General features: G+C 47.5%; 1 protein-coding gene across 2 annotated transcripts in view; it reads left to right on the plus strand.

The window, feature by feature from the left end:
* The first annotated feature begins 2,004 nt into the window (after nucleotides 1-2,004).
* The window catches only part of CPPED1 (calcineurin-like phosphoesterase domain containing 1), a 148,444-nt gene continuing 134,874 nt past the window's right edge, over nucleotides 2,005-15,574 (plus strand). For both annotated transcript variants that reach the window (XM_006867204.1, XM_006867205.1), the window contains exon 1: nucleotides 2,005-2,074. In XM_006867204.1, coding sequence (XP_006867266.1) covers nucleotides 2,005-2,074 — 70 coding nt within the window. The remainder of the gene's footprint in view (nucleotides 2,075-15,574) is intronic.

Raw genomic sequence — 15,574 nt, forward strand, 5'->3', positions numbered from 1 at the left:
CCCACCTGCTTCTCGTCTCAGAAGAAGTAACCCTATATGGGGTCACTATGCGTCAGAATCCATTCAATAGCAATGTGTTTGGTTTTGGTTTTAGAGAGTGCTTCCGATATTGGCAGCAGGTTCAGAAGAGCATTTTTCCAAACTTGACTTATCATTAGAACTCTGAGTGGATGCTCCTTAAAACCCGGCCCTTCAAAAGTAGGTCTAACCTGGAGTTTGTATTTGTAACTTCTTTGACAAGCTCTGGCTGAGTAGTTCAGGTCAGTGGGTTTGGAGCTGGACAGACTCTAGTTTGAGGTGCTGGAAGCTTCACTACTTTTCTAGGTTTTGGAAGAAGTGCAGCCAGAGTGCTCCTTTGAGGCCAAGATGGCCAAACTCCGTCTCTCATACTTTAGACATATTGTCAGGAGGGACCAGTCGCTGGAGAAGGATATCATGTTTGGTAAGGTGGAGGGTCAGAGAAAAAGAGGAAGACCCCCCAACAAGATGGATTGGCCAAGTGGCAGCATCGATGGACTCAAGCGTGGCAACAATAGTGAGGCTGGCCCAGGATCGGGCAGTGTTTCGTTCTGCTGGGCATAAAGTCGCTATGGGTTGGTACTGACTCGATGGCACCTAACAACACCACCACCTTTGGTAGGTTGCTTTACCTTCTGAGGCCCAGTCTCTCCATTTGACAAAGGGTACTAAAGAAAGCACCTGCCTCCTAGGACTATGTCCTTGTTGTTTTTTAAGTTTGGTGGAGTCGGTTCCAACTCATAGCGACCCCTGTACAGGGTTTGCAAGGATCGGCTGATGAGCTTCAACTGCCGACCTTGCGATTCAAACCAACCTTGCAGTCCAGCGCATTAACCCGCAGGGCCACATTAGGAATCTTAGGACTATGGTGAGGACTCAAGTATGCTTTCAACAGAGTGCTTCTGCAGTTCCTGGCTGGTAGTGATCCAGGATGAGGATGGTGACGAAGTTTGGAAATTGAAGACACCTAGTGCTGTTCTGAGGTTGGACCTGGGTCTTCTTACCTCAAGGCTGCCTAGTAGCAGACCTGGGACCCTCCTGCCCTGTCCCTTACCCCCTTAGACAAAAAACAGCATGTATAGCCCTGGCCACTCTGTGCATATAACAGAAAAACCGCAGAGGTGAAATAAACCTTGCAAAATAACAGGAAGAGCATTTAGCTGAAAAAATTTCACCCCACAGCTAACAACACCTGCTTACGCACCCATATGTAACCAATCTGTATATAAGCTCACTTTTGCAAGCACTCGGGGTCACAGTGGTTTAAGCAATAGCTGACAGTCTGTCCACCAGCAATAAAGTTGCTCTCCTGAGATCCGGGACTGAGTCTCTCACTCTGCGCCCTGCCAAAACAGCCTAATAAAATGCAAAATGCCCAATTAAACTGGAATTTCTGTAATGAGACGTTTTTTGAGTAGACATATCTGCTCCTCGGAAACCCTATACAGAGTCGCTATGGGTCAGAATTGACTCAACAGCACTTAACAACAATCTAGCACATATCGCACGGGGCAAACTTATCTAGATCTGTGGTTCAAACCCACCAGCCGCTCCTCGGAAACCCTATATAGTGTCGCTGTGAGTCGGAACCAACTCCATGGCACTTAACAACAATAACAATAATATTAAACAATTATTTCTTGATCTGAAATTCCAATTTAACTGGGTGTCCTCCATTTTCATCAGTTAATCTGGAGGAGGCTTCAAAGCCTAAACCAAAGGAACTCCAATTTGACCACGCCAGCCCCAGAAGAGAGGCCTCCACTCTCCAGGCGCCCCGGTGGATCCCAGAGGAGTCGTTCAAACCCTTAGGTCTCCGCCCCGCCAGACAGGGCTAGTGGCGCCCCGAGCAGCAGAGCCCTGCGTGCCGGCCCCGCCTTGTCCCTGCCCCACCCCGAACGGGGCAGGCCCGGAGGCTAGGCCGTGTGGTGTAACGCCGTTCACTCCTGCGCCGCGTGCTGAGACGCAGCTAGAGACTCTCTCGCCATGTCGGCCGCGGAGGCAGACGGTATATTCCACAGAGCCCGGGGCAGGACCCTGGACGCGTTTTCCTCAGGTACCAGCTCTTCGCCCGGGGAGGGGACGACTCCTAGGCGGCGGAACCTTCCGCTGGGGGAACCTTGCGTCTGGGTTGCACGTGCCTCTAGCCGGAGTGGGTTGTGCTGCACTTGGGGCCAGGGGACCAGAATAGTGGTCGCACCACGTGCCGTCCGGGCTTCCAGAAGTTACGATGCAAATGTCAGAGCAACTACTCCATTCCTGGTGCCACCTCGCCTTGAACTAACCTCCCTGCGAGTAAGGCAGCAAAACGTAGTTAAAAAAAAAAGTTTTATTGTGAATTATGTGATAGTTTACATGGGAGAACATTAGTTTTTACATTCATTCTGTCATACCGTTTCATTGCTATGGTTACAATCCCCTCAATGCATCATCAACCAACCAAAGGGTATACCCTGCAAGCCTGTCCCCGCCCCCCTCCCACTGCCCCCCCGGTCGTCCGCCTACAACCCCTCTCCCTCTCTATGTCTAAAGTCTCCAGCTGCTCCATCTTTCCACGCCATCGTCTCTGCCGCCATCTCAGGCATCACTGCTTCTCTGGGTAGGGTCCAGCTCTCAGCTCTAATCCCTTGATGGTCTCAGGGACCTCCGCTGATTGAAAAGTGAATCACTCCCCTCCTTGCTACAAAACGTCTACCTTTACATTTCCAACCCTCACAATCAGTCCTGATAACAATTATTCACTATTGTATCACAAGAGACCTATCTGCATTTCCCTTCACCAGCCCCGCCTAGACAGATTGGATACTACTCAGTGGAGATTCTACCTTCCTCCATGCCCGCTAGATCTAGGTTCCCTCTTGAAAGCTTGTAAGCCAGTCGCTTCAAAACATAGTTTTGGTGGGCTCTGTTGCTAGACCTGATTCTCAGTCTCACCCTTAGCCACATACTTAGCACGTCTGATGGGTCTCAGTTACCCCGTGAAACGTGAATGACGTGTAAGGTTTTAAGTGACCCTCATTAAGCATTCTGTCCATCGATTGCCTTCAGTGATGATATGGTTTCCAAGTCTGAATCACTGTAGGAACACAGAGCATTGAGATTACTGGGTTTGTTAACAACGGCATCTACCCTTCAAAAGAGGGACTCGCCATCTATGGATTAGGACCAGTCAGGTGAGGCAGAGTTTACACCTGAGCAAAGGTTAATTATAGGAAAGAGGCTTGCAAGCAGAGAGAGGAGTGTGCAATGCAATGCAACACTTAACCCTGTTTCCCAAAACAGAGGCTTTGTTGTTAAGTGCTGTCGAGTCTGTTCCGACTCATAGCTACCCCGTATAGCATTTCCAAGGAGCGGCTGGTGGGTTTGAACCGCCGACCTTGCGGTTGAAACTGACCTTACAGTCTAGAGCATTAAACTGCAGGGCCACAAGGCTTTGCTAGGTTTAAAAGCTTTGGGGTAGGGAAAAGACATCATGTTTATTCAAAGAGATAGGCAAGGATTTCCCGGAAATGACCCTTTTAGGAGGGACCATGCTAATTCATCTTACGGGCAGCAAAGGCTTCTGGTAGTAGCAGACAAAACTTATTTTGGGATGCTCAGCATGCATGGTTCTTTGCGATCCTAGTTCAGACTTTTCCCAGGAGCTGGCATTCTCCTTTAAAGTTACACCTAGAGCACTAGGTGGAATCTTGGTGTGGTGCTGGATAAGTGTAATATAAGCACTGCACAACAAAGTGGGTTTGAACCACAAGGTTAGTGGTTCAAACTCACCAACCACTCCTGGGAAACACTGTACAGAGTTACAATGAGCTGGAACTGACTTGATGGCACTTAACAACAACAGAGCGCTAGGTCTGATCTGTAAACTATCTCACAAGGAAGTGAAAGTACAGAATTTTTATGGATGTTCTTCCTTAAGGGCAAGTCCAATGAAATATGTATTTTCTATGGGTGGTGTTTCTTAGTGACGTGCCCCAAGATGTGTCTGCCCACCTACGTGCCCTAGACGTGGACTGTACATCTTTATAATTGCTCAAGCAACAAGGGGAGCAGCCTTCAACATTCCTCAAGATGTCAGTCACAAGATTTCAGTCAGTACGGAGCTCATATTTGAACCTGGCTTCTGGACCTTTTTTTCCTGTCTCAGACTTGAACTACCAACTTTGTGGTTGTTGTTGTTTTTGTTGGTGTGCCATGGAGTCGGTTCTAATTCACAGTGAATCGGCACAGGATTTCTGAGATTATGAATCTTTATTGGAGCAGAAAGCCTCTTCTTTCTCCACAGAACATCTGGTAGTTTTGAACTGCCGACCTTGAGGTTAGCAGCCCAGTTGATAACCACTACTCAACCAGAGCTCCTTGACCTTGTGCTGAGCAGCCCACAATGCTCCAGGCCTCCTTTCTATATATGTTATATGCTGTTATTTTTTCCCTGAGTTTTTTGCCTTGATGTAATTTATGCTGCATAAATGTCAGAGTCCTGGTGTGGTGGTGTGGGATAAGCACTGGAGTGCTAAGTGAAAGATCGGTGGTTCAGACCCACCATCTGCTCCTTGGAAACCCTACACAGGGTCGCTGTGCGTTGGAACTGACTTGACAGCATGTAACAACAATCACAACCCTGAATCAGTTACCACAACATGAACTGTGTTCATCAGAACGTTGTAGAGCGAAGGCAGTCTAGAGTCCTTTGCCTCTCTAAATCCCTTTTTTTCTGGCCGGCTGGAGGTTGACCTCTGCAGGTGGGCTCAATAGCCTCTGGCTATTGGCTTCAGTCAACAAGGAGCCCTGACCGAGATCAGAGTGAGAAGACAGCCAATAGGGGGTGTTTTTCCTGCCAATTCATGCCCTTGGACCTGTCCTGTTCAGTGTCGTGGAGTCTGTTCCGACTCATAGCAACTCTGTTTAGGGTTTCCAAGGAGCAGCTGGTGGGTTTGAACCCGTGACCTTGTGGTTCATTGCGGATCCGCCAGCACCACACCAGGACTCTGTTCCTCATCTGATGGCCATGCTTCTCTCATGCAGCCTTCATAGACTCTTGAGATTTCAATCACTCTTCTTCCCTTCCTTCTTTCAGATGCAGAAGTGACAACAGCTTTGCTCTTCTCTCTTAGCTGCTTAACTGTTCTGTAGTTTCCTTACACCCACCCTGTTGTTGTTGTTGTTAAGTGCCATCGAGTCGGTTCCGACCCATAGCGACCCTGTACAGGGTTTCCAAGGGTGTAAATCTTTACGGGAGTAGAAAGCCCACCCCAAAATATTCTCTTTAAAAAGCCCTCCTTTAAGTGCCTACTTTGAGTGTGCCAGCTGTTTCCTGGGACCCAGACGGATACAGTGCACTTTACACTGTGTCTGGTCCTTCATTCTAACAGTGCTGCTGTGAACATTCTTGCATAGGTCTGTCTTCTCGTGAGCACGTGGGACGGCTTCTCCAGTGCAAACAAGGAGGGAGGTTGTAGGTTAGAGGGTATCCTCTTCCCCAGCTTGACTGGACCTGGTCAGAATGCCTTCCAGAGTGGTTATACCAATTCCCATGGTGGTGCTAAAGTGCCATCAAGTTGGTTCTGACTCATAGTAACCCTACATAGGGTTTCTGAGGCTGTAGATCTTGGTGGGAGCAGAAAGCCTCATCTTTCTTTCACGGAGCAGCTGGTGGGCTTGAACCGCCAATCTTGTGGGTCACAGTCTGGTGATTATTCTGTAGGGCTACCAGGCTTCAAAAAGTTAGTAGAAAATGGAATTTTAAAAGACTAGAATTTTCCCATGAACTTTATGAAGCCCACTCATCTCCTACCATCAGTGCATGAGAGTTCAGTGTTACTCTGCTCTACCTTGTTTTCAGATCAGGAACTCCTCGTATTCTCCAGAGCAGTGGTGGTGCAGTGGTAGAATTCTTGCCTCCCATGTGGGAAGCCCAGGTTCGATTCCTGGGCAGTGCTCTTCTTGCATAGCTACCAGCCTTCTGGCATTGGTGGCTTGCCTGTTGCCGTTTCAGCAGAGCTTCCAAACAAAAAGGGACTAGGAAGAAAGGCCTGGCAATCTGCCAAAGAAATCAGCCATTGAAAACCCAGTGGAGTGCAGTTCTACTCTGACTCACCTGGGTCACCGTGAGTTGGAATTGACTAAGTGGCAACTGGTAGCTTCATTTGAAGTTTAGGAGCTTCCTGGTACTTCCATTGGGAGGAGTCCTAATGGTTCAGGGGGTTAAGTGCTGGACTGCTAACTGCAGGTTCGGTGGTTCAAACCCACCAGCAGCTCCACAGGAGACAGATCTGTCTGCTCCTGTAACAATTTAGTCTCAGAAATCTTATGGAATAGTTCTCCTCCGCCCGACAGGGTGGCTGTGAGTGGAGATCCACTTGGTGGCAGTGGGTAGGGGGTGGGGGGAGTCCATCGGGTCTGTGTATGTGGAGAAGGTGGCGCTGTAAGAGATGCACTGGATCTCAAAGTCCATCTTTCAGACTCCTCGGAAACCCTATACAGGGCTGCTTTGATTCAAAGCCTACTCGATGGCACTTAACAACAAAAACAAGAACAAGAGAGTGGTTCAGGTGGACAAGCACGGTGATGGCGAGAGATTTAGAAAGTAGCTTGATAGAACACTTACCCTACCTCGATAGGATGAGATGAAAGTGACCCCACAGCCCTTTGACATAGTGCACCTAGAAGTGAGCTCCGCATTTGGTCTCCTCTGTGGGTCAAGCAGTCCCGGGAGGCATGCTCAGTGTGGATTCAGAGTAGGACTTTGCTGAGACCCTAGGAGTGTTGGACTGAGAGCCCCAATCTGAAATCCACCCTCAGGCTCTCTATTGTGTTTGATTCTCTTAGCACTGCTGAGGACTTCGATGGTTTAGAGGGACGGGAGCCTGTTCAGGCTCTGCGTGGAAGTCCAGCCTTGAGTCAGCAGCGTTGCCCCAAGGAGGACTTGCGAAGAGAAAGTGAAGGGCTTGGCTTTTTCCTTTCTCTTGCCAAATGACACTACTTGTCTGTAGCTTTGACGATCCTAATGTTTGCTACAAAAATACCTCCAAGAAGTGAGTTGGCCCTGAGTTTTTGGTTCTGACCCATAACAACCCCATGTGTTTCCAGGTAGAACTGTGCTCCACAGGGTTTTCAAAGGCTAATGTTTTGGAAGTGGATCACCAGACCTTTGTTTCAGGCACCCCTGGTTGGGCTAGAACCTCCAACCTTTCACTTAGCAGCTAAGCACATTCCCTGTTTGAACCACTCTGGGACTCCTTACTACTAAGAGCCCAGTCCAGAATTAGCTAAACAATCTGATCTCAAGTGATGGAAGCCTGTTCAATAAGAGAGTGTTTTACTTTCATGCCATTTTGCCGTGGTGATTTATGTAACTAATAAAAATATACCCAGCCACTTCTTCCAATAGTGTTCAATGTGAAGTTTGCTTTCAATCATCCATTCCCTGTTAACATAATCTTCAAGGCTCTGTCGACGGATGTTTATAAAAAAAATAAAATAAAAAACAAACTTTAAAAGTCTCACCTGAGAAGGCACATTCAACTATTCATTTTAATTAGGCAAATTGATAATTACATTTCCTTGACACAAATCCTAATTAGGACTCCTTTCGCCTAACAAATATTCATCTTTCTGAAAACTTTACAACATCTGTTTGAAGCAATTCAGCAAGGATGAGAAATAGAGAATATGTTTTTTAAGTTGCCTATAATTACTTGTTCTCAGGTCTTACTGTGTTTTGTCCCCACCCCCCACCCCCCGTGTTTATTTTACCACCAGAATCTTTGCCCCCTTAGAGAGCAGGGTCTTGTGTGATTGTCTTAAAAAGGCCCCATCTTCAAACCTTTGTCGCTGTTTGAGCAGAATCTTCAGAATTTGCCATTCCTGGTTTCCTCTAGAAACCCTCGCATGGGGCAGTGAATAAGTGGGATCTTGAGGCAAAATAAAAGAATTCAGTGCATCTCTTCGAGGCCTTGTCTAAGAATGTTTCCAGACACAGCAGACTTGGAAATGTTTTTCCAGTCTGAATGGGGTTGGAAATACCTGAGTCAAAACCTCCCATTTGGGCAATGGAGAAGACGAAAATAGATGCTTTTCATCGTGCCTTCACTGAACAGGTCAGACCACTTATGAGGGGGGCTCTTATGACTACATAGGAATTTGGTTGATTGATCCCCCCTCCTCATTGTTGTGAGTCAAACATGACTGGACAGCAGTGAGTGTGATTTTGTTGTCCCTTCTCTGTGTCAGTCAAGAGGACAATGATCAGCACACACTAAAAAAGGAAACTGCTGTTGAGTTGAATTTGACTCAACAAATGCCTCTTAGTGACCCTCGAGGACAGTGTAGAGCTGCCCCAAGTCTGTACAGAAGTGTCTGTCACCTGAGGAGCAGCTGTTGGGTTTGAACTGCCAACCTTGTGGCTAACCAGCCAGTGCTTAACCCACAGCGCCACCACACATTCCCATTGTGGCATTTTCAGGAGACAAATGAACTTTGATTTTTGAAGGCCGTGTTTTGGCTTTTCAAGACTTTTTAGTAACTTTTTTGAGGTGTAAGGTATATGCCATAAGTTTATATTATGCCCATTTAAAGTGTACAATTGAAAGATTTTTCATGAATTGGCAGAGTGGTACAACGCTGACCCGGATCTAAAGTTAGAACATCTCCAGCTCTCTCCAGGGAAAGCTGGGCCCGTTCTCACTCGCTCGTGCCCATGCGCAGCTCAGGTAGCCACTTGTTGCATCTATGGATCGGCCATTTCTGGACACTTTCTAGAAAGGATCCGACCGTGTGTGCTCTTTTGCATCTGGCTTCTTAGTGTGTTTTTGAGATTCACCCATGTGTTCGCACACATTAGGATCCTTTCTCCTCCTTTTATTGCTGAGTCAGGGATGAGTGTTGGCTGAATGTACACATTTTGTTTGTCCTTCTCTTGTTAACGGACATTTAGCTTGTTACCACTGTCTGTTATGAACATCCGTGAACATGTCTTGTATGAAGCTGTGTTTTCATTTTCACGGCAGGAGTGGAATTGCTCGATGTTAATGCTAACTCTTGTGTTTAATTTCTCTCTCTCTCCTAAGAACATATATATTGTGCTTTAGGTGAAAGTTTGCATAGCAAATTAGATTTCCCGATCACTAATTCACACCCCCGCCCCCAGTGAGATGGACTGGCAAAGTGGCAGCATCAACAGACGCAAGCGTGGTAACAATTGTGAGGTTGGCCCAGGACCGGGCAGTGTTTAGTTCTGTTGTGCATAGGGTCACTGTGAGTCGGTACCAACTCGATCGTACCTAACGGCAACAACAATTCACACATGGATTGTTCTGTGACCTAGGTTGCAATCCTTACTTACCATGTGTCAGAATGCTTCCCTTTACCTCCCTGGGTTCCTTGCCTCCGTTTATCTGGGTCCCCTGCCCCGTCTTGCCTTCTCCTCTTTGGTTTTACACCGATGCTGCCTTTTTGGCCCCATGGAGCTGATTATTGCTCTCAGGGGCACATTCCCCCAGGTGGTTTTCTCAGCAGCGCTGCCTGTTAATCGACTGAAAGGTGGGCCTCCAGGTGTGTGTTAGGGAGATGGCCTCAGCTTCCTCCAGTCTCTTTGAGACCAATTTCAGTTTGGTCTTTTTTTTTTAATTTGAATTTTTTTCTACTTTTTTTTTTTGTCCATTCTAATGGGGACCTTCTGTTGTGGTCCTGCGCGTTGTGATCGGTAATGGTCACTGGGCTCCATCTAGTTTTTCTCGTCTGTTTAGAGGAGGCTGTAGTTCACGTGGGTCAGAGGCCTTTGGGCTAATTTCTTCCTTGAATCTTTAGTTTTCTTCATTCTCCTTTGCTCCAGGTGGAACGAGACCAATAATTCCTTCTTGGATGACTGCTTGCAAACCTTTAAGACCCCAGAGACTACACCTCACTAGACTAGAAGTTTAATGTTATTATTATGAACTGTGTTTTGCCCCCTGATGCTATGGTCTGCAAGTCCAGTTGCTGAGCCCTGATGGCTATGTAGTTTCTATATGTGCTCTATTGCATTCATGAGGATGTTGTTGTTAAGTGCCATCGAGTCGGTTCTGACTCATAGTGACCCTGCGTAGGGTTTCTGAGGAGCGGCTAGTGAGTTTAACCACCGACCATGTGGTCCAGTGTGTATCCTCCAGTGCCGCACCAGGCCTCATGTACACAGGAGTATATAGGTAGTTTTATACAGTTGTGTGTAGGAAGGTCCACAGTCATACCTATAGACATAGTGGGTGTTCTCCAGCTCTATTTCCCTCTCCTGTGGGGATGGTTACTAATCCCGTCTGCTGTTGCACACGTTCAACATTTTCAGGAACCACAAACTGCTTCCCAAAGCAGCTGAACCTTACACCTTCTCACCGGCAGTGTCTGAGGGTTCCAGTTTCTCAGCTTTCTCTATACCACATGTTATTGTCTGTCTGTATTACAGCTTTCCTAGGAGGCCTGGGGTGGCGCTGCGAGCTAATGTGTCAGACTGCAAAGTCATTTGAACTACAAGGTTGGTGGTTCAAGCTCGCCAGCAGTTCCTTGGATACCCTGTACAGGGTCGCTGTGGGTTGGAACCGACTCGACGACACTTAACAACAACAGGCATATGTGATGGAGTCTTGGTGTGGCACTGCAGGGTGACACACTGGACTGCAGTGTTGGTTTGAACCGCAAGGTCTAGTGGTTCAAACCCACCAGCTGCTCCTCTGGAACCCTACACAGGGTCACCATGAGTGGGAGCCAACTCGACGGCACTCAGCAACAACAATAGTGAGTGACGTGGGACCTCACTGTGGTTGTGATTTGTGTGTCTCTAATGGCTAATGCTGCTAAGCATCTTTTTATGTGCTTATTGTAACTCTTGTTTGGAGAACTGTCTATTAAATATTTGGCCCATTTTTTAACTGTCTTTGTATTATACTTCATACATAATGCTATCTGGGGGAGGAAGGATTGATTCCACGACCTCTGTGGTTACCAAAATCCAAAGTTGTTCCAGTCCCTTATACAAAATGGCATTCTTGTTAAGAATAGTCCAGGGGCATTCTGACTCATAGCCATAGGGTTTCCAGGGAGCAGCTGGTGGGTTTGAATCACTGATGTGCAGTTAGCAGTCCAGTGTTTATCCTACAGCTACCCACAAGGACTCTAAAATGGCATAGACTTTTCATAAAAACGATTCACATCCTCTGTATTTTAACTCTCTCTAGATTACTTATAATACCTAACCCAATGGAAATGCTATGTAAATAGCACTTTGGGCTCCCTATTGGTCTTTGAGGGGTTGCTTTGACCACTTAATTGTCCCTCCTTCTCCTGTCCCCCAGGACTATTTTCTGTATGCAGGTGGCTTAGCCCATGTACGCAGAACTGTCAGATCCAGAGGGCCAACGCTATGTCCTAAGTATCAATACCGTATCAAATATAGGAGTGATCATAGCAGAAAAGTTTCCGTTTTGATTAAGTCCAGTTTATCTAGTGTCTTTCTTTTTTAATTGCTGTAAAAACGGGGCAGGGCAGGGGTGGCATGTGACCTCCAGGGACCTGTCCATGGGGAGGAAGAGTCAAACTGAATGGCAGCCCGTGGTCAGTTCCTAGGAGGTGAGACTCAGCCAGGCCTCTACCTACTGTCTTCTCTACCAGGTCTGACACCAGCAGGCCCCTCTGCTTCTCTGCTGGGTCCATGGTTCATTGCCATGGTCATCCTGACAGTTAGGGGGGTTATTAGGGAATTAAAGGAACAGGTATGGCGCTGTAGGGTAAGCACTGGACTGCTAACCCTAAGTTTGGCCCTTCAAACCCACCAGCTGCCTCTCATAAACCCTTTGCAGGGTTGCTATGAGTTTGAATTGACTCGATGGTACTTAACACCAACAAAGTCACAGGTTACAAATGTAGGACCACAAATGCTCAGGATAGAGGCTACAGCTCTTTGATGGGGACCGTCTCTTCTCAGCTGTGCCTCTTTCTGCTCCTTGGCCTCTGCCCTGCTCAGGTTGTGCCATAAGCTCTTTGTTGTTGTCTTTGTTACGTGCTGTCAAGTGTGGCCCAGCAGATCCTGTGGTTCACAGACCAGTGCTTACCGTCTAGAGCCACTGTGCTCCCCAAAGCTCTTTTTGATGCTGCTCATAAATGCCCCAAAGGCATTCGGTTCTGTCAGTAGCTGTGGCCCATAGGTGCTCAGCTCTAACTCGTGGGTCAGCGAATCTGGCTTCCCCCAATTAAATGTCTGGAGACAGCCCACTCTGCTAGCAAGCCTCCTGGCAGCTTTAAGGCTGGGAAGGCCACCGATGCTGGTCGTCTGTTGCTACCAGCGTTGTCGCTGCTCTGGTGTCTGATTTGAAGCGGTTCAGCACACAGCGGTCTCAGGGTTCAGAGGACACGCTCCTCTCCGGGGCTCTTCCTTCCCGATGGCAGAGAGAGTTCCTCTTTCCACTTCTGACAATCCCCTAGTTAGAATTCCATATATTTCATTTGTGATCCCACCCTGTCATTTAGTGAGAGTTACAAAGACTGACTAGAAGAGCCTTACCAAGCAATTCTCACAGCACCACAATTGTTTATATGAGAGGACTTCAAAAAGTCTGTGGAAAAATTCCATGCTCTTTTCCATTTCTCTACAAACCTTTTGAAGAGTATGTGTCATGCTTCAGAAATCCATAGACAAAGCACTGGACTGTTAACCACAAGGTTGGCAGTTCAAGACCCACCAGTTGCTCCGTAGAAACCCTATTCGGGCTGGAATTGACTGGACAGCACTTAACAACCACCACCACACGGTCGCAGAAACTTCCTCTCTGCTGCATCGTTTAGCTGTATGAATTGTCCTGAGTTAATTTTTGTCTATGGCATGAATAAGACTCTCATGTTTACTGTATTTTTCATTAGAAATTTTCTGTTCTTCCTTTTTTACTGCAGTAGAAGCCTGATGGTTGGTCAATGAGAAAAAAGCAAAACAAATGAAGGGATCATAAAATATTACATATTCACACTCTTTAACGTTTTATTTTTAAAAGTTCCTTTTTCTTATACTCCATAAATGTATTTTCATTTACCAGTGTTTTGAAGTCGGGCCAAGGACTTGTCTTAGAGGAGGGATTTACAGATGGCCAGCCGTGCGGCCTCTCTTTCATAAACAACACTTTTAATGAATCATTTCCAGGCTGAGCGATTTGCAGTGTAGTAGTCAGTTAAAAACCTACTGGAAAGCACTCTCTGGGAAGAATTCTTTTCGATTTAGACAGTTTTTTTTTTCTTTCTTTCTTCACATCTTTTACACTTGTCTCCTGAACATCCCTTCCCACAGTATTTTATTACGTTACCAATTTGCCTTTATTGAGACGTCTCAAAATCTGGTTTCTGAACAGCCCTCTTTTTACATTCATATTTCTCTGGTTCGCTTAGTTCGCAAAATGAAATGATTGAAAAATGAGTCCTAGCAAAACTATATTTCCAGAAAACTGGTAGTGGACGTGACAGGCCGACTCCTCCATGGCAGGCGGGAAGGGCCAGGGGTGCAGGCCAGTGGCCATGGCCTGGTCAGCACCTTTCCTGGGGGTGGCGGGGCGGGGGGGGTGTACCTCCTTCTGGTGAAGGTCTAGTGCATCCTCTTCACTCTGACAGCTCTGTGTCTGTACGGTGGGAGTTTTTAACTTGGGCAAACCCTCCAGTGAGAAAGCCACAACAGCATGTGGCCGGGGCAGCTAGAGACCTGGGAGTCCCAGAGCAGCTGCCAACCAGCTCTCAGAAGTGGTTTGTAGCCAGATGCACAGGACATACCTGTTGAATGAAAGACAATCCAGATGCCCTGGGTAACCGTGTTTGTTGTTGTTGTTAAGTGCTGTTGAGTCACTTCCGACCCATAGCGACCCTGTATAGGATTTCCAAGGAGCAGCTGGTGAACTTGAACCACCCACCGTGCCATTCAAATGACTTTGCAGTGTGATGCATTAGCCCACAGCACCACACTAGAACTCCGGGTAACCTGTAAGAACCATCCCAACCCTAATCACACCAATGAATCCTCAGTCTCTGCTTTGCAAAATGAAGACAGCATTGGCTCACTAGATTTCCAGTTGCAGCTTTGATAACTCCTGTGTTGGAGACTTCAGTTTGCATTGACCTTATTGTGAGATGCAGAGGGACACCTGGCTGCCTTCAAGTCACCAAATAGTAGGTGGAGGGTCAAGGCAGGCACTTGGCTCTCAGGTGGCACTGTGACCACCCTGGTCTGGAGCTGAGCTTTCATTTTCACTCCAGCCTGCACTTTCTCCAGGCATCCCCGCATGCCCTGCTCTGCCAGGAGCCTGGGAGTCATTCCTGACCCCTGCTCCTTTCCTGCTTCTCCACACCTGCCTGTTCCACCCCAGAGCACACCTTGGTTTTGTTCACCTTCCTCCTCGTCCGCCCCTGCCATCTGACCCCAGCCCCACCATCGCTCATCTGGGCCCTTGCAGCTGATTCCCAGTACAGCATTTGGCATGGTGTCTTTGACACAAAACTTGGGTCTGTCATTCTTTGACATGACTTCTCTTTAATTTTAAGTGAAATTCCAACTCCTCAGCTCACCCCCAGGCTCCACAGAGTCAGCCCCTGTCTGTCCCCTGCCATTTCCTATACCCCCCTCCTCGCCCACCTGGCCTTGGTTGAGGTCTCTTCCTGAGACCCTTCGCATATGCTGTTCTACTGTCTGGAAAGCTCTTCCTCATTTTTCAAGGCTGGTTTAAAGACGCCTGTACTGAATCTCCCATTCTAAATTCAGTCCCCTGTCTTGGTAGCATCCTGGATTAAGCGTTGGGCTGCTAACTGAAAATTGGGCAGTTCAAACCCATCAGCCGCTCCATGGGAGAAAGATGGCGGCAGTCTGCTTCCTAAAGGTGACAGCCTTGGAAACACTGTGGAGCAGTTCTACTCTGCCCTGTAGAGTGTCCCCACGAGTTGGAATTGACGGCAGTGTGGTGTTCCTTGTCTCTGAGGAGGCCTGGTGGTGCCAGGTTGTGGTTTCAGTCACTAAATGGTCAGCGGTTCTAAACCACCAGACACCAAAAACAATGTGGCTGGTGACTTCCCTAAAGGTGACTGTCTTGGAAGCCCTGTGAGACAGCTCTTCTCCGCCCAGTAAGGCCACCGTGCGTTTACTCAACTGCAAAGGGTTTCTTTTCTTTCTGTTTGTTTTTTGCATTCTTTCCCTTATGCATTACAACTTGGAGCTGCATATTTGTTCCTGTGAGTGTCCTTACCTGTAGACTGTAAACCCTGGAGGCAGGGCTCCAGTGCCTGAGTCGAAAGCGATCCAACAGTACTTAACACAACAGCAACTCATATTTGTTCTTGTGAAGTACTGTTGAGTTGGTTCCAACCCATAGTGACCCTGTATAGGGTTTTCAAGGAGCAGCTGGTGAGCTTGAACCGCCAACCTTGCAGTTCAAACGGCTTTGCAGTCTGGCGCATTAACCCACATCGCCACCCCAGGACTCCAACAACTCATATATTGTTGTTGTTGTCAGGTGCCATTGAGTCGGTACCGACTCATAGTGACCCCATGCACAGCAGAACGAAA

The sequence above is a fragment of the Chrysochloris asiatica genome, unplaced genomic scaffold (genome assembly GCF_000296735.1).
Source record: "Chrysochloris asiatica unplaced genomic scaffold, ChrAsi1.0 scaffold00102, whole genome shotgun sequence".
In the NCBI taxonomy this organism is placed as follows: Eukaryota; Metazoa; Chordata; class Mammalia; order Afrosoricida; family Chrysochloridae; genus Chrysochloris; species Chrysochloris asiatica.